At 34.8% G+C, this 26,089-nt stretch overlaps 1 protein-coding gene across 3 annotated transcripts in view; it reads right to left on the bottom strand.

Annotated features, from left to right (window-relative positions):
- Positions 1 to 202: 202 nt before the first annotated feature.
- The window catches only part of LOC145286129 (caspase-3-like), a 95,391-nt gene continuing 69,504 nt past the window's right edge, over positions 203 to 26,089 (bottom strand). For all 3 annotated transcript variants that reach the window (XM_080134836.1, XM_080134838.1, XM_080134837.1), the window contains 4 exons: positions 16,545 to 16,622; positions 7,229 to 7,543; positions 1,722 to 1,884; positions 203 to 424 (listed from right to left, as the gene is read on the bottom strand). In XM_080134836.1, the coding sequence (XP_079990962.1) occupies positions 295 to 424; positions 1,722 to 1,884; positions 7,229 to 7,543; positions 16,545 to 16,622 (686 nt within the window). In that variant the 3' untranslated portion in view covers positions 203 to 294. The remainder of the gene's footprint in view (positions 425 to 1,721; positions 1,885 to 7,228; positions 7,544 to 16,544; positions 16,623 to 26,089) is intronic.

Below are 26,089 nucleotides of genomic sequence, written 5' to 3'. Positions count from 1 at the left end.
ATGTCACTTTCTTAAAGATGTTGTTTTCCAAAGTAAAATGTTGTTACTTTCTGGAAAAGTTTGTTTGCCAAAGTAAAATGTTACTTTCTGGAAAAATTAGTTTCCCAAAGTAAAATATTGTTACTTTCTGGAAAAGTTTGTTTTCCAAAGTAAAATGTTGTCACTTTCTTCATAAGTTTACAGAGAACAAAACGAGTTAAAATATACTTTTCCACTTTTTTGTCAAGTCTTTAAAAACTTTCAATAAAAAATATCGAGAAAGCATCATTCATAATTAAAGTTTAATTTGTGTACTTAAAAAAATACTTTTTTCCGCAGTGTAGATAATGGAGCTGGAATTTGTTTATAAATCTGATTACCCATAAGTCCATCTTCTTTACTGACAGAATTATTCACCATTAGTAACATGTCACTCAGATCGTATCTGAAATAGAAAAAGATTAAAAAAAAATACATCATTGCTATCATCAGAATTTTCTGAGCAGTTTATGTAAAACAGCCAAGCTGCTGAATAAAAGTTTTGCCACTTATTTTTTAAAATATTCTCATGAATACAAAAACAAAAATTAAATTAAATATTTATCTTGATTTGAACAAAGAAAAACAAATCAAAAGTTTTTTTAAAATTTTGATTGCTATCAGTCATTTGTTATTCAAAAAGTAAATATTTATTCACAAAACTTACCTGACAATGAGTGTTTTTGTTTTCTTGATTTGAATTATTATTTTCTAAAAGTTTCATAAAAATTGTCCAATAATTATTTACTGTACTTTTTTTTGTAACAGCAAAAAGAATACTATTTTCAGTTTTTTTTCAATTTGTTACTGACTTATCTTTGTAATAACAGAAATAATTTTTTCCATTGAAAAAATTAGCCTGCATTTATGTGAAAAAAACAAACAAACAAACAAAAAAAACATCACAAAATTTGCACACAACACCTGGCATTATACAGACAATAGTGCAGTCCTTATTCTGCATGAGTATTCATTTTTTTTTAAAGAGCTTTCTGATACTATAGAGTATCCCACACTTACAACCAAGATACCAGGAGAGATTAGCTAGAAAATGAATAACAAATGAAAGACATTAAAAATGAAAAATCCATTGAATGACACAAAGTGACGCCCTGACAATTAGCTGGCAAATCAAGACAGACAATTGGAAAGATAAAAAAGAAAGCAGACATTTTTAATTTCCAGTGAAAGTAATTAGAAAACTATAAACAAGCACAAAGGCAAGGGACAGACAAGGGTCGTTAGCAATGCAGTTAGTTTTAGAATTTGAAACTGCATTTGAAGGTGAAAGATACAAAGACAAAGCTCTAATCCCCCTCTCATGTTCGACTTGTACACAATGTGTTGTTTTATCATCTATGTAAACTGCGGACATTGATTTCTTTTGCTATAGTAACCGACTACACTATAAAATGATACCCTTTCCCCATAACCACGACACAAAGAGATATTAGCTAGAAAATGAATGGGGACACATGGAACACATAGAAGCACATAGTCTTTTGCAAACACACATGCTGCTTTTGCAGTCTACAAATGCGTACTCATGCGTTATCGTCGGTGAGTGATCCAAAAACAGAATTGCGTTTGGCTTCATCCTCCCACCCTCCAACGTCAGTCTCCCCCGTGATGTTTGATCCAGTACCTTAATTAAATTCACAAAAGAAAAAGAAAATTGAAATAAATACATAAATGGTTCTTACTTTTTACTGCAATCGCGGAAAACTTTGCATAGGTTCTGGATGAACCAAGATCCATTCCTCTTACTCCGAAAGGATACGTAACCAGAAACTGTTGCATATGCCATTAAGAAATCAGCTTCATTAGGAATTGACGTTGGCACTGACATTGAAAGGCCATCGAATTCTAAAAAAAAAAAAAATGAAATAATTAAAGCTATTATGGTCTCTCAAAAATTCACAAAAATCATTACTATTAACAACAAAATTTGGTACTCTTGCAGAATTTGACCCAGATTCAAGGGAATTCCCGTCAAGCATGGATTGGGCAAGACCAGCAATCATTGTTTTCAGCTGAGCATTGTTCAAATGTTGAAATGCTAAATCGACTTTTTATTTTATTTATTTGTTTTTTTATGTAATGCTTTTAGTATTTTTTATGATGATATTAAGGGGGAGAGTTTTTTTTTCTGATTATTTATTTTTTTGTAATTCATTGGCTGCGCGTTTGATTAGCCAATGAAAAAGAGCTATTGAAAATGGAAGCAGACGATTTTCGAATTGGAAGAAAGTGAATAAACAAAAAAGCTAACAAACAAATATAATTTCAAACTCGCCAAACAGAAAAATAACAGGCATGGAAATAAATCTATGCATGTTAGAAAAAGAAATGAAAACACTGATGTAGATAACCTTACATTGTCAGAAGAAACTGCTGTCCAAAAAAGTGAGGTGCAAGAATTGTAAACACAAATGCTTACTAAAAAAACAAACATCATGTGTTAAGGATGATTTCTCCTGGAGATGCACAAATGGACAGTGCAAACAATGGATATCCTTGTGCACAGGATCGTTTTTTGCGCAATTCAAGTTGGAGATTCTAACAAGAGTAAAAATTATTTATTTATGGGCATTCAAAATGGCTACCCTGAAAAAAATGCAAAGGGAATGCAGTATTATACCAGAACACACTTACACAGACTGGAAAAACTTTCTAAGAGAAATTTGTGAGGAGTATTTCCTTAAATTGGAGGCCTAGGGCACACAGTTGAAATAGACGAGTCTCTATTCAACCGAAGAGAACACAATGTAGGGAAAATTCTCAAACCGCTCTGGGTCTTTGGCAGCTATGACATTATCAACAAGGACCATATCAAATCGCAATGCTGAAACCATCCTTCCAATAATAAACAAATATATTCTGCCGGGGACTACAGGCATATCCAATTCTTGGAAGGGCCTATAACAAAGTAGGAGGAGAAGGATTCGACCACCTGACAGTGAATCATAGTATCCATTTTGTAGACCCCACGACAAAGGCAACGGACCATGTTGAGAGGATGTGGGAAGGAAAACAGTGAAACAAGAATGCAGGACCTACCGGGAGCTTCAGGGTACATATTTACTTGAATTTATGTGGAGACAAAAATTCGGAAATGATCCTTATGTCTCCATTATAAATTGCATTTCCGAAAGCTACTTGGTTCTTGGGAAGCTTCGTTCCAATTCCTTTACTACCATCACCTCCCTCTTTGCCGTCGATGGCCGTTACTTCAGCAGTTGACTGAAGTAAAGATTCCTAAGGAAATATCCTCATCATGGGACAAAGAAAGTTCTTCCGCCATCAAAAAGTAAAAAATAAAAATATTAAGTTTTCTTGAAAACCAAAAAAAACCTAAATTTTTTCCTGTACAATTTATGCTTTTCGTAAACATACTTTTACATATTTTCTTAAAAAAAATATATAAAAATATTTCTGCGGACCCCCCCCCCTTCCCCCCAAAAAAACTTGACTAAACAAGATGTCTTGAGAAAAAAAAAAAACTTGTACGTACACCTAACAATTTACGGTTAAAAAAAAAGGGTAAAATATTCATCTTTTCTTGAAGAAAAAAGAAAAAAAATGTTATTGATAAATATTTTGCAAAAACAAAAAATAAATAAAAATGTTTTCAGTCCTTATGAGGTATGTTTATGTTATTTTTGATTATTTGTTTTTGTATTTTTTTCCAGTTTGTTTATTTTGAAATTACTCTGCGTCTGTTACAATGATCAGCTTAAACCGATGATTGCCAGTCTCGCCCAATCCATGCTTGATGAGAATTCCCAAGAATCCGGGTCAAATTATTCAAGAGTACACAAAAATTATTTTTAAAGGAAATATATTTCAGAAAACTTTTAATACCTTGTAAGAATTTGTAAAAACAAAATACACAAAAATTTGACCTTTTTAGGTCATTCAGAACTGGTAAAATGGTATCCTTTTCTCCACACTGTTAACTAGAAAATAAAAATGATTTTATTTTGTTTTGTGATATTAAACTTCAACAATAATATTTTAGACTTTAGACTTGGGGTTCATTTACTACATATAAATATAACGTAAAATGATTATTGTTTGGCCAGAAAATGTTATTCATCACCCAGTTTTGACCACCGAGTCGTATAGAGTGCATAACCATTTTGGAAATGCAAAGAAAATGATTACTTGTTGTGTCCTATGCTATGCCATTAAAAACAAGGTGATCATTTCATGTTAGAGTTAAACATTATCATTGGTGATATAAATCATTTTAAAGAAAATACAATCCGGAAAATTAATCAAAAACATTTTGCTTTATTTACTCATTTGTAAACTATTTGTGTTCAACATAATTTAATATTTAAAAGAAGTTTTTAAACCTATTTACTTTAGTGATGGAGTAAAATAATCCATGGTAGCCATTTTGATTCTGAACAAATACATAGAGCAGAAGTAAATAAGGCCTAAAATTGCAGAAGCCAAGATTTCAGCCCTTAATCGCTTCCACTCCAGTTATGTACTTAGTTCCTATCCAGAATCAAAATGGCTACCATGAATTATTTTATTCCCAACCCACCCGGCTGGCAGCAAAATCTCCACACATCCCTTCACTGTAGAGATCTTTAGATGCCAGAAAATTTTCTACTCTAATTGTTTCTTTCTTCAAAGTGCTTACCTTTGGAATTCCTTCTCTGCTCTGTTTCCTCAACCATACACGTGTGAACAAATATCTTACTGTTCAACTACTCACCGAGGTTGCCTCCTATAAATCTAGCCCTTATCACAGTAGTCCCTTATAGTTAATGCTATCTGTAAATATGACATGTTTCTTTTATTTCCACTGATTTCCATCAAATCTACTGTCAATGGCCAATGCTTCAATAATATAAAAGGATATTTTGTTAGAGAGTCTTATGAACAATTTGTCTTTGTTAGACACTACCGAGAAAAATCGATTTTTTTTATTTGCCTGAAAACAAGACCCAATAGTTGTATTATTTGGATTATTCGAACTACTGTGCTTGGATGTTATTCTTTTGCTGATGAAGAATGCAACTGTCTTCAGCTTTGGATCCATCTGTTTATATTTCCATATAGTTTTGGAATCTATCTTTGATTATTTCTAAATAAGTTTTGTTTTTTGTGTATTTAGATAGGTCAAATATTATCGTTGATTGTTTTGCAAGCCAACGTGGATATCTCAGTCTGATGGATTCATGAATTATTACCAATCAAAACTGGTGTTCTGACTTCCTTACTCCTTTCATACCTCTCATCATCCCTCACAGATTCTTTGCCTTGCTTGAATCTCTTATGCCACTCAAAAACTGATGCCCAATTTATGCAAGATGGTCCAAAAGCAGTCTGAAGCATTCCATACGTTTCTGTGGCATTTTTTCTGAGTTTAAAACAAAATTTTATTGCATATCATTCTTCTAAACTGTCCTCACGTCCAGATTGCATTTTTAAAATTCACCAGTTGTGACAATCAGGCTTTAGTAGGGTGTATTCCAATTCCTGCTGTAACTGTTTATTTAAACCTGAAATATAACAATTGGTCAGTCATCTGATAAGATGTATAGCAATAACATACTGAATTTTCAATAGTCTACAACAATTTTAAATGCCTGTACAAAAAGGTCTGGAAACTTATTGAAGGCACCTCATATTTGTTTTTAACTTTCTTTATTACATTTTCACCTCAAACAAGGCACGGCACTACTTTGATGTAGGGGGCAACTATCGAGGACATAAGTTGCAGAAATACTATGTAGAGAGTTGAGCAGCAAGATGTCTATTCATATTACACTTGAATTACTGCATGTTAGTACAGTTGGGGAAGCAGGAACCCATATGGGAATTCCAGGGTCTAGCAGTTCTAGGGAAGAAACTATTATAAAAGGCTTTCTTACATCTAGGGATCTCTACTATGTAGGGGTAGGACATTGCTGCTTGTCAGGTTTGACAGGGGTACTTACGCTGAGGGGGTATAAGGGCTTGTAGTTTGTCGGAGCATCCACCTTTAAAATACTTCTAAAACAGGCAGAGGGATGCAACATTTCGTTGGTGCACAGAGGTTGAAACTTAGATAACAGTTCAGGACCTATCAGGTTGGCAAACCCTGTCCAGAAGTGTGAGACTAGTAGCAGATGCATCAGCCCAAATATGACAGCAATGCTCCATACGTGGGCGAATGGTGGCCTTATAGAGGCACAGGATACTTTCAGGTGTAAGCAACTTTGTATTATAATTCTAGCTTTCACTTTTTCCTTGGGTATATTCAAGTTTATATAACAAGCAGCATCATTTCCTTTGTAATTTATAATTTGCTATATTGTTTTTCATTAATGTAGCACTAGTTTTTAAAATTTTCATTTAGCTTTGAATAACAAAATTTAAAAAATTAAAAAGTTTTTTAGAATTTAGAACATTCTTGTATCCAAAAAAGTTCCAACGATTCAAAATATATATTAAAAATTATGTCAATAATCGCGTTATTTAGTATCGAAAATCAATAATTGATAAAAAAAAACGATTAAAGAAGTTTGATTTTAACCAAAGTTAACATCCTTATGCAGCATAACATCACAAGTGCATTTCAGAAGTTTTATAACTGCACAAGCAGAAGGGTCCAGCCTATAAAATAAATAGTAGGTTCTTTGATAAGACAGAGGTGCATTCAAAATGAATGTTTCTGTTTAGAGTACAACTGAACCATGATTACTTGACTTTTGCATTTTAAACTTTGATTCAAGCTATTATATAAAAATAATTTTATAAAATCAACACTCGGTTCTCTACAGTGCAATGTAGACTACAATGCCTTATGGGCCTGATGAATATTTCCACATAATAGTTCAAACAAGTGAGCGTAACATTTTTATTTTAAAAGTTTACCCCAGTCATGTTACTTTTTTAACATACATTTCCCACCGACTCTCTCATTCTTTGGACATTCAGTGCAAACACAGATCCCACAATATTATTGTACCATCTTGAACAGGAGAACTACACTTTCATCCTAGACCAAAGGTCAAGAAAGCAAAATTTAATTCAAATTTTATATTGAACACAACAGTGACACCAGATTAAATTTAAAAAATTATTTTTTGTGCATTACATCTTCTTTGATGGGATGATCCCATCTTTTAAAAAAAGGGTGGAGGGTGAGAACATATGCATGAACATGAGTACTATTATATAGATTAAAAAAGAAAATTGCACTCACCTATATCCTCTTCCCCCGACTGATAAGCTAATCCTTGACAAGCTTGTATGAAATATAGTTTTGGCTTTCCAGTTAAGCTTTTACATTTCGATGGTTGGAATGGCGATGTAATGTTGGTATAAGGCAAAGGTTCACCATCCACTCCATAAACAATTCCTTCTGTTCCATGTGAAAGAATGCAGCAGACAAAGCAGTCATATTCTCTGTGATCCATGGAACTGACTTCACCAAGTTTTGCTCGCATTTCAGTTTTGGTAAGATCTCTATACTCAATTATTTCAAAGTGAAAATTTGTAAAAACTTTCACTAATTCATCTTAAAATAAAAAATAAAAAAAAATATAATCAAGTAAAAACATAAAACAACAACAAAAAACAAATCATCCTAAGCAGCTCTACTAAAGGTTCTGTCCGTGTCTGGTGCTTAAGTTTGAAATAGCATTTTCAGCTGTGTCCATGTATCTCTATAAAAACTTATGTCTATCTGTTTACCATGCTCAACTTTGAAAAATAGCACCTATAGGTTTGTTCATGCACCTCTATAGAAAGCCCTATCCATCTGCTATGTATGTGAGCAACATTCATCCTATGCAGGCTGAACTGGCTTCCTCTGAAGGAGGAAGTGTCAAAGGAATATTAAATACACAAGCAGTTCTCAGTCACTTATATATCCTGGTCACGAGAGATGATGACATTAGGTTTTTGCAATTCTTGCCCATGCTTAACGTTGGTTAACTGCTGGGTAACCACTTGGGAATACTGGCTATGCTTAACTTTGAAAAATAACACCTTTAGATTTGTCCACATATATCTATAAAAGGCACTGCCTATCTGTCTGAAAAAAGGGACCTATTCGTCCATCTGCCATGTTGAATTTTAAAAATATTATTTTCATTGCTAAATCGTCAGATTGCATGACTGGTTCTCAGTAGAGAGTTGTTTTGTAGCCAAAGAGCAAAAGATTCTTCCTATGTTGACATGAAGAAAACAAATGCAAGGTTGCTAAAAACAAAGGGTTAATTTTTATGGAGCACTTCTGGTTTCTGATTGGTTGGTTTGGTAGTAGAATGTGAATTAATTTGATTCATCAGTTCCTAGCAGCACCGTTTATAAATAGGATCTCCCAACTGTGAGGGACCATACCCCCATTATGAATCAAAAATATTGCAACACTGTTTATCTGTCTGAAAAAAGGGGCCCATTCGTCCATCTACCATGTTAAATTTTAAAACTATTATTTTCATTACTAAATCGTCAGATTGAAATAACACACTGTTTGAATTTAAAACCTAAAACTTTGAGAATGTTGTCACCATCTTGTCACCATGCAAACTTCATGAATGACAAAATATATTTATCACAGACTCAGTCATTTAGATAGAAAAACTTGTAATCAATTTATGAATAATAAATGTGACATAATTAAAAGCAAATGCATAGCTGTGTTATGTAATCAAAAGTCCAAATATTTCCTTGAAATCAATGTGCAAAAGATGTTACAGAAAGAGTTTTAATTAATAAAAAAAAATCTCTTAACAAAGACAAATTTTATTATATTTTTACATGTTGCTTACTTTTCAGCTTTATTCAAGCAAAACTGTTTTTTATTTAAGTAGAAAAGCGTGAATATTTCCGGTTTTTCCTTCGATTTGTCATCATTTTCACCGATAAACTAACTTTTGTTGCTCAAGTCGATAATTCTTTTTAAAAAGTTGTCTCCCATGTACAGATCTCTCTTTTATGTATGTTTTTTGTATGTGACCTGAAAATAAAAGAACTTTTCTTTTCTTTCCTGCCACAAATTACCTCCTATTTTCTCTTCCTCGGTAAGAAGTAGCAGTGGTCGGCCATCTTCCTTTCCCTCTGTATTTCTGCCGGCGCTCTTCTTAGTTAACAATATGTTATGCTTTTTGTTGTAAATTGTCAATGAGGATAATTTTTGGAAAGCAAAAGCAACAGCCTTTTATTTCTTTTAATATAAATTGAACTAAATTAATTTACCTTTTTGGGTCACGCTTTTCATTGGCCTCTTTTTTTCTCCCTTTTTTTTCTTTCATTTATTTTTACCTGAAGACGGAATCTGGACGGTTAATACAAAGTTTCATCAGTACCTTTATAAAAAGCCTTGTCTGCCAATCTGCTAAAATAATAACTTTACATTTTTTTATGTATCTGTCTTTCTACTATGCTTAGTTTGAAAAATAGTACTTTTACGAGGTGACTTAAATAAGTTTCCAGACTTTCTTCTCATGGGTACTTTTATTGATAGTACTGACATGAAACTCTAGTCCCCCTTCAAAGTAATCTTCTCCAGCTGCAATGCACTTTTTGTATCGTTCGGACAATTTCTGGAAGGCCCCATTGAAATTTATCTTATGTAAGCGTGTCACATATTTTTTCATGTCTTCAATTGTCTCTAAAATTTTTCTTGAGCTTAGGGAATAACCAAAAGTCACAGGGAGCAAAGTCTGGACTATAGGAAGAGTAAGGAACTGTCTTGATGTCCATCTTGGTCAAATAGTTTGTGACAAGGATGGAGTTGTGGACCAGTGCATTTGCGCAAATCTTCCACATCTTTAGTTCTTCATGAATAATTGTGTGTACAGTTCCCACACTGATATCGAACTGTGCACTTCTTATCCATGAAATATTTTATCTGGTCAATCAGCTCTGGTGTTCTGACTTCCTTACTCTTCCCACACCTCTTATCATCACTCACAGACTCCCTGCCTTCCTTGAATATCTTATGCCACTCAAAAACTGATGCTCGATTCATGCAAGATGGTCCAAAAGCAGTCTGAAACATTCCATACATTTCTGAATTTTTTAAATTCACCATCGGTGAGAATCAGACTATAGTAGGGTGTATTCCAATTTCTCCTTTAGTTGTTCATTTGAACCTGAAATCATAAAACTTGGTGTCATCTTCAAACATGTATAGCAATAAAATACTGAATTTTCAAGAATCTATGACAATTTTTAATGTCTCTACAAAAAAGTCTGGAAACTTATTGAAGGCACATCGTAATTTTGTTTATGTAGCTCTACAAAAGTCCCTGTCTATTTGTCTGCAAATATAGCCTGTTTGTCCAGCTGCCATGTTCAACTCTAAAATATTATTTTTTATTACTAAATGAGCAGATTGAACGGACATATTCTTTTGTTTGACCAAAAAGATGTCATGCGCTGGCTACGGCAAACCAGGTACGTCCGTATTATATTGTTGCACATACACGTCTCGGAAACTCCCCAAGGCAAGAAGAGACTGTAAAACTGTAGAAGAATAGAAAACACACACCCACACACACATATAACAGTGAACTGACACACGTTTATACATAAGGACACACACACCCACATGTATATGTAAGAGCATAGATAAGAACACACAGACTCATGAAAGTAAACATTTAGTAATAATAAATAATAGTAATAAATAATAAAAAATAAGCACATCATTTTTAAGGTAACATTGATGCCGATTTTTGACCAGGTTGCATCATCGATGCGAGAATAAACCCTGTTATCACAACGGAAAATCACGATGTAAATGGGTCCTTAAAAAAAAAAAAAAAAAAAAAAAAAGAAAAGCTAGACGACGTAATTGATAAGAAAAATAAAAAACAAACAAAATAAATAGCGAGAAAAGTTTCGGATCAGTTGATATGCTGCTTTGAAGAAAAAAATAAAAATAAAGACACAAGCAGAGCTTATTACGTGATGATAAAGAAAAGACAGACAGAACTCTAATACAAATAATGTTTTTTTTTATTGTTTTTGTGGGGGTGCCATCTGCGCGTTTTGAAAAAAAAAAAAATGAAAAAAAAAAGAGAAAGTAAGAAAGAAGAAAAAAAAAAATCCACATGCTTACATAGAGTGTTTTTGTGGAGAAAAGCGAATGTTTTTTTTTGTTTTTTGTGTTATTGTTGTTGATTTCATGTGTTTAAGACTTATTGACTTTAAATGTGTTATTAAGTGACTGTTGGTGGAAAATATTGATTGTTATCGCAGAACTGAAATGGCTTTTGCTGAACACTCGAAGGTGGTAACGCATGGCATGGCATGGACATTTTTTTTTTTTCTTTCTTTTGAGGTTGTTGTTTTGATTTTTTTTATTACTCTGTGAAAGTCCGAAGAAGAAAGAAAAGGGAAAAGTATTAATTGTTTTGTTTTTTTTAACAGATTTTTCGTAATTATGCATTTTGTTATTTTTTGAAAAGAGAGAAAGACGGGGAGAATTGCCCCCCCCCTTTCATTTTGTCGGGTGATTTTTTTGTGTTTTTTAAATTTTATTTTTGTGCGTTTTGCCACATACTCCTGTGGGGAGGAGGTATGTTCTATTGAAATATAATGATTGTTACTAGTAGTATGTTTTTAAAGCAAAACATGAAAGAAAAAACAAGTGAATATTTAATTTAAAATATTTTTTTGAAAAATTGTGGCTGCGTGAATGTCGAGATTTCAGATTGCCTCAGTCTGAAAGGATTTCTCCTTGATTTGACCTTCAGATGGAGGTCCAGGTGGACACGTGCGGATTAATTTTGTGTAAGAAATGTTGAGTGTGACCGATTGTTATCAGATTTAATTGTTTTCCAATTATTATTTTTGTTAAAAAATTCCGGAATAATTATCTTTGTAAATGTTACACTGTTGTGAAATTTTAGAGTGGGGTTCAATAACTTCCTTACACGGGAAGAAAAGAATTGTTGTGATTGCAGAGAATTTTGTCTTTGTGTAAATTGGGAGTGTGTACGAATTTTGTTATTGCGAGATGGACAGAAATCTTTTTTTTTTTTGGAGATGATCGATTATTTAAGCACGTGATATGTTGTTGAATGGGTGTGGCCGCGAGAATTTGTTTTCGGTCCTGTTAAAGAGAAAAAGAGTCTCTTATGGTTCAAATGGTTAAAAAATTGGTTTTTAAAATGGTGTTTTTGAAAAAAAAGTAGTGTAGAGCCAAAAGGACGTATCGAGATCATTTGTGGGTTTTACAAGCGGGGATAAGTGAGGCCCTGCGAAAAAAAATAAAAAGGTTGACTTGCTGTAAGGCGGTCGCGTTGAAGAAAAATATTTAAATGATGTACTGATAATTTTTGTCTGTGAACCATGTATTGTTTTTTTTTTTCTGACTGGGTGGCATTGTGATTGAATATTTTTTTTTTATGGAAAAAAAAAAAAAAGAAAATTGTATATTATTTTTTTACACACATTTATATTGTGATTGTCTGCAATGTACTAGCGGGGGGGGGGGAGGTCCCTGGTTGTTTGGGAGTAAACATTAAATTTTGTTAGTTAATAATTATGGAAGTATAATTTAAAAATTTTTAGGCGATTACTGGGAAGAGAAAAAAAAAACAGTCTATGATATGTGGAGCTTACAAAGGTCAGTGAATTAGATAGAATTCGATAACTTGGGTCCTTTATGCAAATTTCAGACCAAAGCAATGATAGGTTGTGAATTGTATATATGTATATAAATTATATGTTAAATGTTATATGTTGTAAATATTATTGCGTACGACCTGAGCGGTATTGTCCCATTGAGTTGCCCCACATGGGGTGGGGGGGAGATCGATTGAGATACCTTTATTAGGGAATTTAAGATGATGATTCTGAACTATAGAGGGTATCTCAGAACTAGAAACTGACCTCAGTAAAGCAGTAGGGAGGGGTTTTCTGTTAGCCCCCTGTATAATTGGTGTGTCAGTGAAAAGTACGACAGACGGGGTGGGGCCTGAATAATGAAGTTTGTGTGTAATCCGGGAAGAAGGGTTTGTCTGAAGACCATAGGAGTATTTTTTTGGGGGTTATGAATTGTTACGGACGGTGAAATAGGAAGTACAGGAGGATTCCTGGGTTTATGTTTTTTTTTCTTGGGACGGATCTCTGGTACCTAGTATGAACCAGCTTAAGCAAGTGATGCTTATGTGCGAATGTCATTGTTCCCACGTGTTATGGGTTAATAAAGCTGGTTTGCAATTCCCAGACTTGGAGATGTGTGTTTCCTCCACGTGAAGCAGAAGATGGTAGAGACATGTAATACCGTGGTAATCGGTGAGTTGATGAGAGGATGGAGACCATTGACATGTAATGAACTGGCCATGGACCGTGGGAATTTGAGGATTATGGCGACAGCCTTCTTCGCTATCCGGATAGATATAGGTGTTTTCCTTAGAAGGAAATGGGGATAGTTGAAAATGTATGTTCAGGCCATACATTTTGATAAGATGATGGGGGAGGAGATGTAGTATTGGGAATCCCAGTTTAATTGCTATATAGGTAGTTTTAGAAAATAGAAAGATATATAAACATATTTTGATTTTCCATCAGGGCCAGAAAAGGTTGGGTTTGACAGGCATCTTGAACGACCTAGATTAGAATGAACTGGAAATTAAGGGGTGACATGGAATTGTGATCGTAGGCCCTTCCGGTTGACGACCACATGGAAATGTGAGAGTTTGGTTCGGGCAGCAGAGGAATGCAGACGGGAGATTTTGGGTCTCTCCCGACAACCAGGGTCCGAGATGTTAGGCTTGCCTTGAATAAAAAAGATTGAAGCTTCAATTTCATCTTGTTGTTCATTCATGAATCTGTCTGCAGCACCACCCCCGAGCAAGATGGAAGACCAGTGACCAAGAAGATGTCATGCGTTGGCTAAGGCAAACCAGGTACGTCCGTATTATATTGTTGCACATACACGTCTCGGAAACTCCCCAAGGCAAAAAGAGACTGTAAAACTGTAGAAGAATAGCAAGCACACACCCACATACACATATAACAGTGAACTGACACGCGTTTATACATAAGGACACACACACCCACACGTATATGTAAGAACATTGATAAGAACACACAGACTCGTAAAAGTAAATATTTAGTAATAATAAATAAATAATAACATGTCTTTTTAAGGTAATGGGTGTATTTACACATAAACCCGCAGTGTTGCTGTGTGTGTGTGCCATTAAACTAATAGGCCACAGAAACATCCGCATGTGTGTTTATACACTGCGTGTATGTGTATTTGTTTACTTTCATATGTGTGTTTGTGTGTGTGCGCGCCATTAAACTAATAAGCTGCAAGATTGTGTATGTGTGTGTGTGTACCATAAAACTAATTAGGCCGCCTAAATACACATATGTGTGTGTTTGCTTTTTTTTGGGCTTGCGTGCGTGTGTGTTTATCTTGAGTATGTGTGTGTGTGGGTGTTTTCTTTGTACATATGTATTTATTTTAACATGCAGCATCAGAACACATACTACACTTTCAGCCTTGGCCTGAAAACCAACTTATTAAATTTATTGCTTTGGTGTTGTGTGCTTTCTTTTTTTTATTTCATTCCCTTTTTGGTGCATTATATTCACATACACATGGAAAAAATAAACCAATTAACAATCATATTTCCTTTTAATAAGAAATATAACAAAATAGGGTTCTCTTGACCCTTCTGTCTTACAATTTTTCGTCTACTAAAATTATATTCACGTGATTACAGTAGTAAATAAAATAATAAAATAAAGCGTAACTGACAAAATACTACTTTTTTTAAAGTATATGCGATGTCAAATGAAGTGGTGCTTATGCATTTATATTAGCATGCTATGTCCTTAAAAAGTATTTTCCAGTTAAATTCAAGTTTTACAATATCATTTTGGTTATTAAATTGTTAGGTGAAAGTACAGAATAGTTACAAAACACCCACCAGTTCGGTAACATAAGTGCATGCAACTGAAAATAAAATGATTTTTTTATAATTACAAATTTAAATCATTGTGAATTTATTCAAACAGTCCTTTATCAAGCTAGGTCACCCCCCACCCCCAATAATATATATAATAAAATGATTATCACTGTATATAAATTCAAGTTTTATGATATCTTTTTGTTTATTAAATTGTTAGGTGAAAGTACAGAATAGTTACAAAACACCCGCCAGTTCGGTAACATAAGTGCATGCAACTGAAAATAAAATGATTTTTTTTATAATTACAAATTTAAATCTTTGTGAATTTATTCAAACAGTCCTTTATCAAGCTAGGTCACCCCCCACCCCCAATAATATATATAATAAAATGATTATCACTGTATATAAATTCAAGTTTTATGATATCTTTTTGTTTATTAAATTGTTAGGTGAAAGTACAGAATAGTTACAAAACACCGCCCAGCCCAGTAACATAAGTGCATAAGTAACAATAAAGTGATTTTTACTATCATATTCAGATAAATCCATAACAAGCGGCACTTAAATGAATGGTTTATTTTATTGATGCCAAACTATAATCATGTGATTAAAATTTTAGCAGACAAAAAATTGGGAGACAAAAAGGTCAGGAGAACCCAAAATAGTAATTCGAGCAGATATGCATGGAAAAAATACTAGAAATAACAATTTTGTTTTAGTAAGAAGGATAATGAAATGGTAATTAGTTCTTTTCTGGTAAATGCGTGCATAAATAAAGAAAAATGCAGCAAAAAAAAAAAAAAAAAAAAAAAAAACAATCAATAAATGTATATTTATTATTATTCAATAAATGTGTAACAAAAACTTTCTCAACAAAAATAAAAACACTAAAAAATTTCAGAATTTTAGCTTTGTTACAAAAAAAATTGTAAAGAATCAAAAAATCTCTAATTTGTGTTTAAAAAACTGTATTTTGTTATAATTTTCTTACATCTATTTAAAAAAACAAGAAAACATGCATTTATTGTTGTGAGATTTTCGATTCAATTCTGAAATTGCATTTGTCTGCCCCTGCTATACACTCTCTAAATGTTCTAACAGAAAACAAAAAAGTTGTACCTTCGCACTAGTGCACAATTGCTGAATTTATCTGGTCCGGTGCTGAATGCTGCTACTTGAGATAACATCATATAAACCAGTGTATAGCCATGTCTCTTTCACGTCATATATCACCATCTAATTAGTTATATATTTTGTTTGGAAACAGTTTTCTTAATATTAAACCCATATTTACATGAAATCAGACTTTTCATCTTTAAAATTTAAATTTATTTTCTAATTAACTTTTATTGATATTTTGGTTGTATTTGTACTTAATCTGAATGTTCAACTCTCCGTCAACAAGTATATACAACCGAATTAAGTAGTTGCAAATTGGAGACATGTTTTGATAAAATTTTACCAGAAATCAGCCGTATATATAAGGCTAATTTAGATAGTCACTAATTATAAGTATGTTTCAAGAGGTCCACAAGTAGAATAAGGCTAAAAACACCTGTATTAGATTTTTCAAATAGAACAAAACCCAGTGGAATAGATGTTAATTATAAAAGAAAAAGAAAGACCAATTACCTTTATCTACATCAGATCCGATTCGATCCTTTAAATTTTCAGTCATAAAATGTACATTGTTGAAGATAAGGCATATGCCTGAAATGAGAAAAAACAAAACTGTTTTACATGTATTGTACATCATTTTTTCATGGAAATTACTCCAGATAAGGCGTGAAGCCACTTGATGAAAAGCGCTGAAAAGAACGAAAGATAATTATTGATTGATTGATTGATTGATTGATTGGTTTTACAGCATATTAACCTATGTGGTCATTTAATGCCGGAGTCCTTTTTTTTTTTTTAAACTATTTTTTATTGAGAGGGGGGGGGGGACTTTTTCAGCCTTTCCTCCCTTTTTTTTATAAAATCGAACTAAGAAATTAAATGTATTTATACATGGATGTGTATATTTTGGTGACTTTAAATTTCCTTAAATTTTCTTATATAAATTTACTTTCCTTAGGTATGCTAGAATATTTGTTGAGTTGATCTTTTCAAAAAGGTCCTCCATATTGCTTTCTGTATAATATAGTTTTCTAGTTGGGGCGAGGTCATCACACCCAACTAGGATATGTTTTACTGTGAGTGTCTCCTGGCATGGGATGCACTCTGCCGCTGATTCTCCATTTAGTATATAAGAATGAGTAAAGTTGGTGTGTCCTATGCGCAGCCGAGTCAGTATCACATCTTCTCGGTGTGATCTCTTGATGTCCGGACATCGTTCCTTAAGTTCAGGTTTGATTGAGTATAATTTGCTGCCCTCTTGCTGACTCCACCGCAGTTGCCATTTTTCCTGTATGTATGCTTTTATCTGGGGTCTAAGATCAGTATGTGGAATCTTAAAATTGTCAGTTGGAAGGTGAGAAGATTTTTTTCCAGCTGTATCTGCCCTGCCTTTGATCCCCACATGGCTGGGGATCCAGACAAGAATAATGTTTTTAGTGGTTGAAAGGATATTGATTTTTTTCTATTAATTTTATTGTTAGTGGATTTTCTTGTTTTTGATTTTGTATAGATAATAGGACTGATAGAGAATCTGTGAGAATGATGAAGTTTTTGGTGGTTTCCTCTGAAATTATGTTGAGTGCTAGATCGATAGCTATAGTCTCTGCAGTGAATGTAGATGCTTCATTTTGAAGATTTCTCTTCATTGTGGTTTTATGGTACGTTGCTGCACATCCAGTGTGATTGTTGCTTTTAGACCCGTCTGTGTAGATAAAGGTGTAGTCTGAATATCGTAATTTTAAATGTTGAAGTTCGTCGTGGTATTCAATAGGGTTTGTGGTAGATTTGGACTTTTTGTTTAGGTTCAGTTTTATTTCTACTTGTTTCATGGTCCATGGGGGTGTTTTAGGTAGTATGAAGTTGTGAATGCTGGAGATTGGAATTTTCGATTCTTCAATGCTTTCCTTCAGTCGGAGCCCGAAAGTTTTGATAGTTTTTCCTCTCATGTTGAAGAGTTCTTCATATTTAGGATAGAAGGTACATTGGTATGCAGGGTTGTTTGGGCAAGACTTCAGTTTGAGTAAATATTGAAGGGCTAACTTTTCTCGCCTTAGATCTAGTGGGGGTTCATGTGCTTCCGTGTATAGACTGTTCACAGGGGAGGTTCTGTATGCTCCTAGGGCCAATCTTAGGCCAGTATGGTGAATAGGATCTAGGCTTTTTATATATGATGTTCGGGTTGATCCATATATGAAACAACCGTAGTCTAACTTTGAGCGGACTAGTGCTCTGTAAAGTTTAAGGAGTGTTTCCCTGTCTGCACCCCAATCGGTATGTGCTACCACTCTCAAAAGATTTACAGCTTTGTTACATTTTTTTTTTCAGATAGTTTATGTGTGGGATGAATGTTAACTTTTTGTCAAATAGAATCCTTAAGAATTTGTACTGGTCAGTAACGGGTATGGGCGTTCCTTCCATGGTTAGGACAGGATCATTATGCATGTTCTTTAGTTTGCAGAAATGCATGCATTTCGTTTTTCCTTTGGAGAATCTAAATCCATTCTCTTCCGTCCATCTCATTACTTTGTTTAAGCACAATTGAAGCTTCCTTTCTATTATAGATATATATCTAGATCTACAGCATATTAGGAAGTCATCCACATATAGGGAGCAATCTACCCCAGGGTTAAGGCTTTTTACAATGTTGTTAATTCGGATACTGAACAGGGTCACTGACAGTATACTCCCTTGAGGTACTCCATTCTCTTGTTCCTTCAAGTCCGAGAGAGCTGTGCCAACCTTTATTCTGAACCGTCTATTTTTTAAAAAATTTTCAATAAAAATTGGCATTCTGCCTTTTAGTCCAAGCGCCTTCAGATCCCTTGTAACACCGTACTTCCACACAGTATCGTAGGCTTTTTCCATGTCAAAAAACACTGCTGTTAAATGTTCCTTCCTTACAAAGGCTTCTCTGATGAAGGTTTCAAGTCTGACTATGTAGTCTATTGAACTTCGGTTTCTCCTGAATCCTGTTTGAAATTCTGTAATAAGATTCTCTGTTTCCAGGAACCAGATTAGTCTTTTGTTTATAATCCTTTCCATTGTCTTACAGATGCAGCTTGTTAGAGCTACTGGCCTGAAATTCAATGGATCTGAGACGTTACTTGATTGGGATTGGATGTTTGAGTTTTCAGATTTGGGGATTGGTATTATTGTGGCCTCTTTCCAGGTCTCAGGTACGTTTCCACTGGACCATATAATATTGAAAATTTCAAGTAGGTATTTCATTGAGGTTTCTGGAAGTTTTTTGAGGATTTCATATGGAATTTCATTGGGCCCTGTAGCTGTGTCATGGGATTTGGTTAACGATTCTTTTAATTCAGGCAAGGTAAGAGGTTGGTTGTATTTTTTGGTATTTTGTGATTTAAATAGAATTTTCTTCTTCTCTTCCTTTTCTCTAATCTTTTTGAATTTCTGTTTGTCTGACACATGATGAAATTTTTGATAAATTATCTGCCAGGTTATTGGAAATGTCTTTTTGATCGGTGTATATTTTGTTGTCTTTAGAGATGTGGGATATTGGTGTACTACTACACTTTCCTTCTAATTTTCTTATCATGTTCCAAACTGTTTTTGCCTTGGTATTCACATTAATTTTGGATATATAATTTCTCCATGTTGTTCTTTTGGATTCCTTTATGATTCGTCTGGCTTTTGCTCTGTTGTTTTTGAAGAAATCCAGATTTTCGCTTGTTGGGTACTTTTCAAATTTTCTCAAGGCAGCTCGTCGAGCTCTGATGGCTTTTCTGCATTCTTTTGTGAACCAAGGTTTATTGTGATTGTTGGTTTTGGTTGTTTTCGGTATGGTATTATTTGCTATGTTTGTGAGTGTTTTAATGAAGTAGTTCAAATGGTCATTTTCATCTTTCTTTTCGATAATTAATTGGTTTTTGCACTGTTCCTGGAAGTCTTTCCAATCCGCTTTATGTAGGTTCCATTTGGATGTTTTTTGTTCAGTACTAGTACTTAGACTTTCCAGGATGATTGGGAAATGATCACTCCCACAGGTGACATTGTGTACTTTCCAATCATAGTCCATATATATGGAAGGATCACATAAGGTAAGGTCAATGGCGGTGAAAGTACCTGTTGCTGGGTACATATAGGTATAGTTTTGATTATTAAGGAGGCATAAATTATTTTTGTTTATTATGTTTTCTACTTCTTTTCCTTTTTTATTTGTTTCTTTACTTCCCCATATTACATTGTGACTGTTGAGATCTCCTAGTAGAAAAAAGGGTTTAGGGAGTTGTTTTATTAATTGAGTTATCTCAGTTTCGTTGATTGTATCTTTTGGAGGGATGTAGATTGAGCAAAGTGTTATAGTTCTATGTAGAGTCACTGAAACTGCAATTGCTTGCAAGTTTGTGTTTATATTTATTTGTCTTTGAGGGACTTCATTCTTCACGAGTATTGATGTGCCTCCAGAAGCTCTGTCCGTATCTTTATTTATGTAGTTGTAAGATGTGTAGTGTTTTATGTTGATGGTATTGTTTTCTTTCAGAAAGGTCTCCTGCAGACAGACAAGTGCTGGGCTCATATTTGTTATTAATAATGTGAGTTCATTTTGGTTTGCTTTTATCCTTCTGATATTCCATTGTAATATTTTGTTCATCATTTGGAATTGTGTTCAACTTCCATCGTCTCCAATCCCTCAAATCTATTTTCTGTCGGAGTCCCTGTTCGAGGTATAGATCAGGATCTTTCTTTTCCTGTTTTTGTTTGTTTTTTTGTTTTTTTTGTCTGGGTGGATTTTTGATTCTTTTCTGGCTTGTGATGTGTTTGATGGTTGTTCGGTTGTTTTTGTAGAAATGGTTTGTGGTTTTGTTTCTTTTTGTGGTTCAGTAGTGTCTTTACTTAATATTATCCTTGGATTGGTTGCAGACATTGCACTATTCATTTTCCTCATTTCTTCTAATAGTTCTTTCATTTCCTTTATTAGTTTGCTTAAGACATCAATTTTCTTGTCAGTTGTATCCGTTACATGTATATGACCATTTTGATTGTTGATTGGAGTAGTTTTTTCAGTTACATCTACATATGTTTTAGTTTCAATGATTTTCCTGGCCTCTGGGTAGGATATATTCTTTATATGTTTTAGTTTGGTCACTTCTTTTTCTCTTTTCCATATTTCACAATATCTAGAGCCAGTGCCATGATTTCAAAAGCAGTTGTCACACTTGAAATCTTTTCTGCAGTCAATGTGTGGGCCGCTTTCTCCACATCTTCCACACACTGGTAATCGTGTGCACCGATCTTGATGGTGTCCAAACTTCTGGCACTTGAAGCACTGGAGGGGGTTTGGAATATAAATTTCTACATTTATTTTCATATATCCAACTTTCACTTCTTTGGGTATGGTGAGGGAATCAAAAGTTAGTATATATGTATTGGTATCGATTTTCTCACTGTTTTTTTTTGATTTGGACTCTACGAACATCTAACACATTCTGTTTCTGTAAGTTTGTCTTGATTTCCTCCAAGGGACAAAGTGCAAGTTCGTGGCTTTTCACTACTCCTTTGCAGGTATTTAGGGTTGGATGTCTGTAGCATTTGACTTTGATGTTTTCAAATAATTTTAGTTTCAATATTTCTTTAGTTTGTTCTTCGTTATGGGTTTCTATTAGTAGGCTGCCGTAAAATTGTTTTTTAATAGACTTTGGTTTTAAAGTTTTAAGATTTCTTTCAATTTTAAAAGGTGATAGTTTGCTCAAAGGAGTTTCCTCCATTGATTCTATTACTACGAATGTTGAGTTCCTTGGTTTTATCGTCTCTTCCTCAGAGCTACTGATGTCAGAGACATCAGAGTGGGTTCTCTTTGGGTGGTTGGGTGGATTTTGGAAGGAATAAGCCATATATTTTGTTTTCTTTTTTCGTCATCTTTGTTCCCCACCCACCTCGGAGTCCTATTTGGGAAGAGCCTGGGGGGGAAACCCATTCGCCCAGCCTCCACAGGGATACAATGATGATATAACCGACTTTGGTGGTATCATAATGATTATCTGTTCTCTCTTGATATTGCTATGGGATCTGTAGCAATCCTGAGGGGTTTATAGCCTCGTCATCGATATTCACACCTAATCGATTGACCCTCAGCCACCGCATTCCATCATATATTAGGGAGTAGGGTTATTTGTGGGAGAGGGGGGGATGTGTTGTGTTAGTAGTGAGTTTTTGGAATGGGCAATATATGGTGGGGCTTGGCGTGACTGGCCGATTGGTCGGATCGGGCCTCTCCGACCGCCGGTCTAGTCGAAGTAAGGGCCAAAGTAATGTGTTGCGGTGCCTAAACTTCTATGTATCCTGGTCTAGGTTCGCTCAATCACCAGGATCACGTCCTAAGACATTACAGGTAGCAACCCACGGCTAACTGGTTGCCCCATTGAGGGATTTTTACCCTCTGCAGGGGGGCAGTCGGTTTGTTCTCATGCCCTACTGACAGGGCAAAAAAAAAAAATAAATAAAAAAAAGAAATTAAAAAAATAAAAAATAAAAAAATTTAATCGAATATATTTGTTTTCTTTTTCTTTTTTTTTGTTGTTGTTTCTTTTCCTTTTTAAAATCTGTTTCTATTTAACCCATAGTTGAGACCCTAACAGGTACTACCACTCCGGGTCAGGGTGGACCTGGGAGCAATGGCAAGAGGTGGCTCCACACTCCTCAAAGCCCGTAAGCCGGACCTCACCATCGGATGTAGTTTAAGGTCATATCCAGGACCAGGAGTAGGGTAGGAAAAAAATAAAAAGGGGAGGGAGATAGGCTGTTGTTTTTGTTTTTGGTTTTGCAGAACATAATTAAGTTTTACAAAAAAGATCAGAAAACAAAAAAAACGTCAATGTAGGTGCATTTCGTCTCAGGAAGCCACAGGGCAGCCTGATCTGGTAGCACCAGAGATAATTATTGTGAAGAGAGCAGATGCTTATGATCTTAGTCTTGAAAAGACCAAGATTATAGGTAGGGGGAAGACAGTCAGCAGGAAGAGAGTTCCGCAAGCTTGCGGTAATTGGAAAGAAGCTACTGAAATAGAAAACTGTATTAGAATGAGGCATTAAGACAGTGAATCGATGAAGACCACTAGACCAACAAATCAAATGAGCTGGAACAAAGGAAGCAGGGAAAAGATCCAACAATTCTGAAAGACACATGCTATAATAGTATAACCCTAACTCCCTCTGTTGTCCGAGGGCCGGGCCGCATCCGTCGCTATCCTGGTTCACTGGAGCATACTTGTGATGTACTTCTGGCCGTGTTCGTCGCTCCCAGTTCACAGAACCATAGATGCAACCCAGCAGGGCTATTCTTACTTGTCTAGTGGTGGGCCCCTCAAGGGTGATCAGACTCTCACTGGTCACTGGAAAATATCTCTGCTGCTCAGGGCATGCGAAATGTGCATGACCCTAAGTCCGTGTGGCAACATTGTCGATTTTGGCCGTCACTCTGGCTTTGTGCTTGATCCAGTCTGTCTCCTTCATCATCTAGTATCAGGGCATACCTGAAATAAACTGCATCTTCATTCAGGCCGGCAATCGAGAAAGAAAGAAAAACTCTGGTTCATTTTCATAAAAACCAACAAAATAATTATTCATAAATCGTTCTACACTTGTTTAAAGTTGAGTTCATTGATCCGAGCTTCATGATTCAGGTTGTATAACTTAAGTTCCTCTAATTAATTTCACAGCTAAGAACAAGAGCCTTTCAACAGCTCTTATGAGGGTTTCGCACCCCCCAGGCGGGGTGAGAGCGATGTGGATGCCTCGATGCCAGCCAGTAAAAAGGACTAACTCTAAAAAGCCAATCGTTTTTATCAAATCAGAAAGTCCTCCCTCTACCTTTTTGGAGTTATTCTTTCTCTTTCCCATTATCTTATTCTTTTTCTTCTCTCGTAAACTCCTTTCTCTATCGCCTTATTTTATTCTTTTCATTTTCTATTTTCTTGTGACCCTCTTCTTCCTCTTTAATGACCATATCTCTCCCTAGGTTCAATTTATTTATTTATCTGTCCAACTAACTTATCACTTGGCTTGGTGGTCTGGTAGTTAAATACAACAGGTGGACCCAAATGACAACATCTCCCAGACACCAAAGCAGACCTTTTGAACCCAAGTCATTGTACCTGTCTCATTCAATTAGTAGTTAAAATTCATTTTTTTACCAATCCAACTTAAAAAACAATCTCTTGTTCCACGAATCCTATTATCAGATTTTATATTTTCTTTTCATTGAAAAAGATACTATTTCTTCTCTGGTGGACAGAAATCTCATAAACATCTGTTTTTCTTTGACCAAGTGTCAGCATGCCCCCCCCCCCACCTCATCCTCTCCCATCTTCATCTAGCTGTATAGGATACCTGGCACTGCCTGGGATCCTGTTACGATAGTATTTATAGAAAAGATTGAGGTTAGCAACATCACATCTGTGAAAGAGAGATTGCAGAGAAGAATGGGGGGGGGTCCAATCAGATTACAGATAGGTTTCTGCACTGTACAGAACCCTAAAATGGGACAGAAATTCATCAGCCCAAATATGACAGCAGTGCTTCATACATGGTTTGATAGTAGATTTATAGAAATAGAGAAAAAACAAAGATATTTTATGTCTTGTATATAATTGCAATATGTGTATCATTAATTTTGATAAAAACATGATGCATCAACAAATATTAATTTCTAAGAGTTTCTTACGGACATTTTATTATTCTGAAAGTATTATTCATTTTATTATTCAGAAAGTACTTGACTCCAGACCATTGCCAAAGTCGCCAGCAAAATAGTTGGATCATTCTACCGCTCCAGTAGATATATCATTGCCAATGCAATTCTTTACCTGTATAAGAGTCAAGTATATCCTAGGATGAAGTACTAGAGCCACATCTAGAGCTGTTCAGAGCTTCCTATCCTGCCTTGACAGAGTTCAAAACCGACTTTATAATCTAGTTGGTGATGCCTTTTTATCTTCTCTGCAACCTCTTTCCCACAAAATAGACATTGCGAGCCTGTCTCTGCTCTATCATTATTTTCATGGCAAGTATCCGACTGAGTTCCAATTTATGGTCACCCTTGCCAATCTTTCACAAAAAACTCCTTTAGCCAAAATCACTCTCAATAAATTCCCCCACTCTCTATCAGTGCCTAAACCTAAACATAGATTCCATCAACAAGGAATGTTAGAGCTGCCTGTCTGTGGAACTCTGTTCCATTTGTCTGCTTTTCAGCTGACTACAAATACAATACCGTCGTCTTCAAGTATAATGTAGACAAGTTCTTAATTGTCCTTGTATATAATCTGATTACACCAAATTTCCACCACAAATGATTACTACACTACTGTCCCAATGACTACAATACACACATTAACACTTATCCTTGAGTAGCCTCCAGACCTTGATATTTGATTAAAAAAATTTGTAAAAAAAAAAAGATACAATCCTATACAAAAAAATTTGTAAAAAAAAAGATACAATCCTATACCAATATAATAGTTAGATATATAGCACTGCTGTCACATCTAGTGATATGCCACTCAAAATACTCTTTCGTTCCTTGATTTTGCAATCTAACGGGTGGGGGGTGGGGGATGATCTATTCTCTTCCCTACAGCCCCTTTTCCACAGCAGACACGTTGCTAATCCCTCTCTGATGTCATTATTCTGGAAGGAGCTCAACTAAACTTCAATCATTAGTTTGCTAATGTAAGACATTTACAGCAAGAACCCACTTTCTACCACAGATGCAAATAATTTGATTTTCTTCCTCCCTATCTCTAATATCAAAGGAAATTTCCATGAACAGAGTTTCTTTTCAAAATCTTTCTCTCTATGGGAACACATTACAACACAACTACTTTCCTGCAGGCTTTAACATGATCGTTTGCATATCCAATCTCAACAAATATTTGGTAGAAACTACATTCATAAGAAATAAAATTTCGTTCTTTATATTCATTCTTTTCGATCCTCCCATGATGTTATTCATTATTTGACTGAGATCCAACATCCTGTTTCCCATTGTAAAACATTCATAGCAAGAACTCGTCTACCTAACAAAACGGAAAAAGTTTC

Source organism: Euprymna scolopes, chromosome 10, assembly GCF_053919585.1.
Source record: "Euprymna scolopes isolate OS-2025 chromosome 10, ASM5391958v1, whole genome shotgun sequence".
NCBI lineage: Eukaryota > Metazoa > Mollusca > Cephalopoda > Sepiida > Sepiolidae > Euprymna > Euprymna scolopes.
This window is presented reverse-complemented; position numbering and strand designations above follow the sequence as displayed.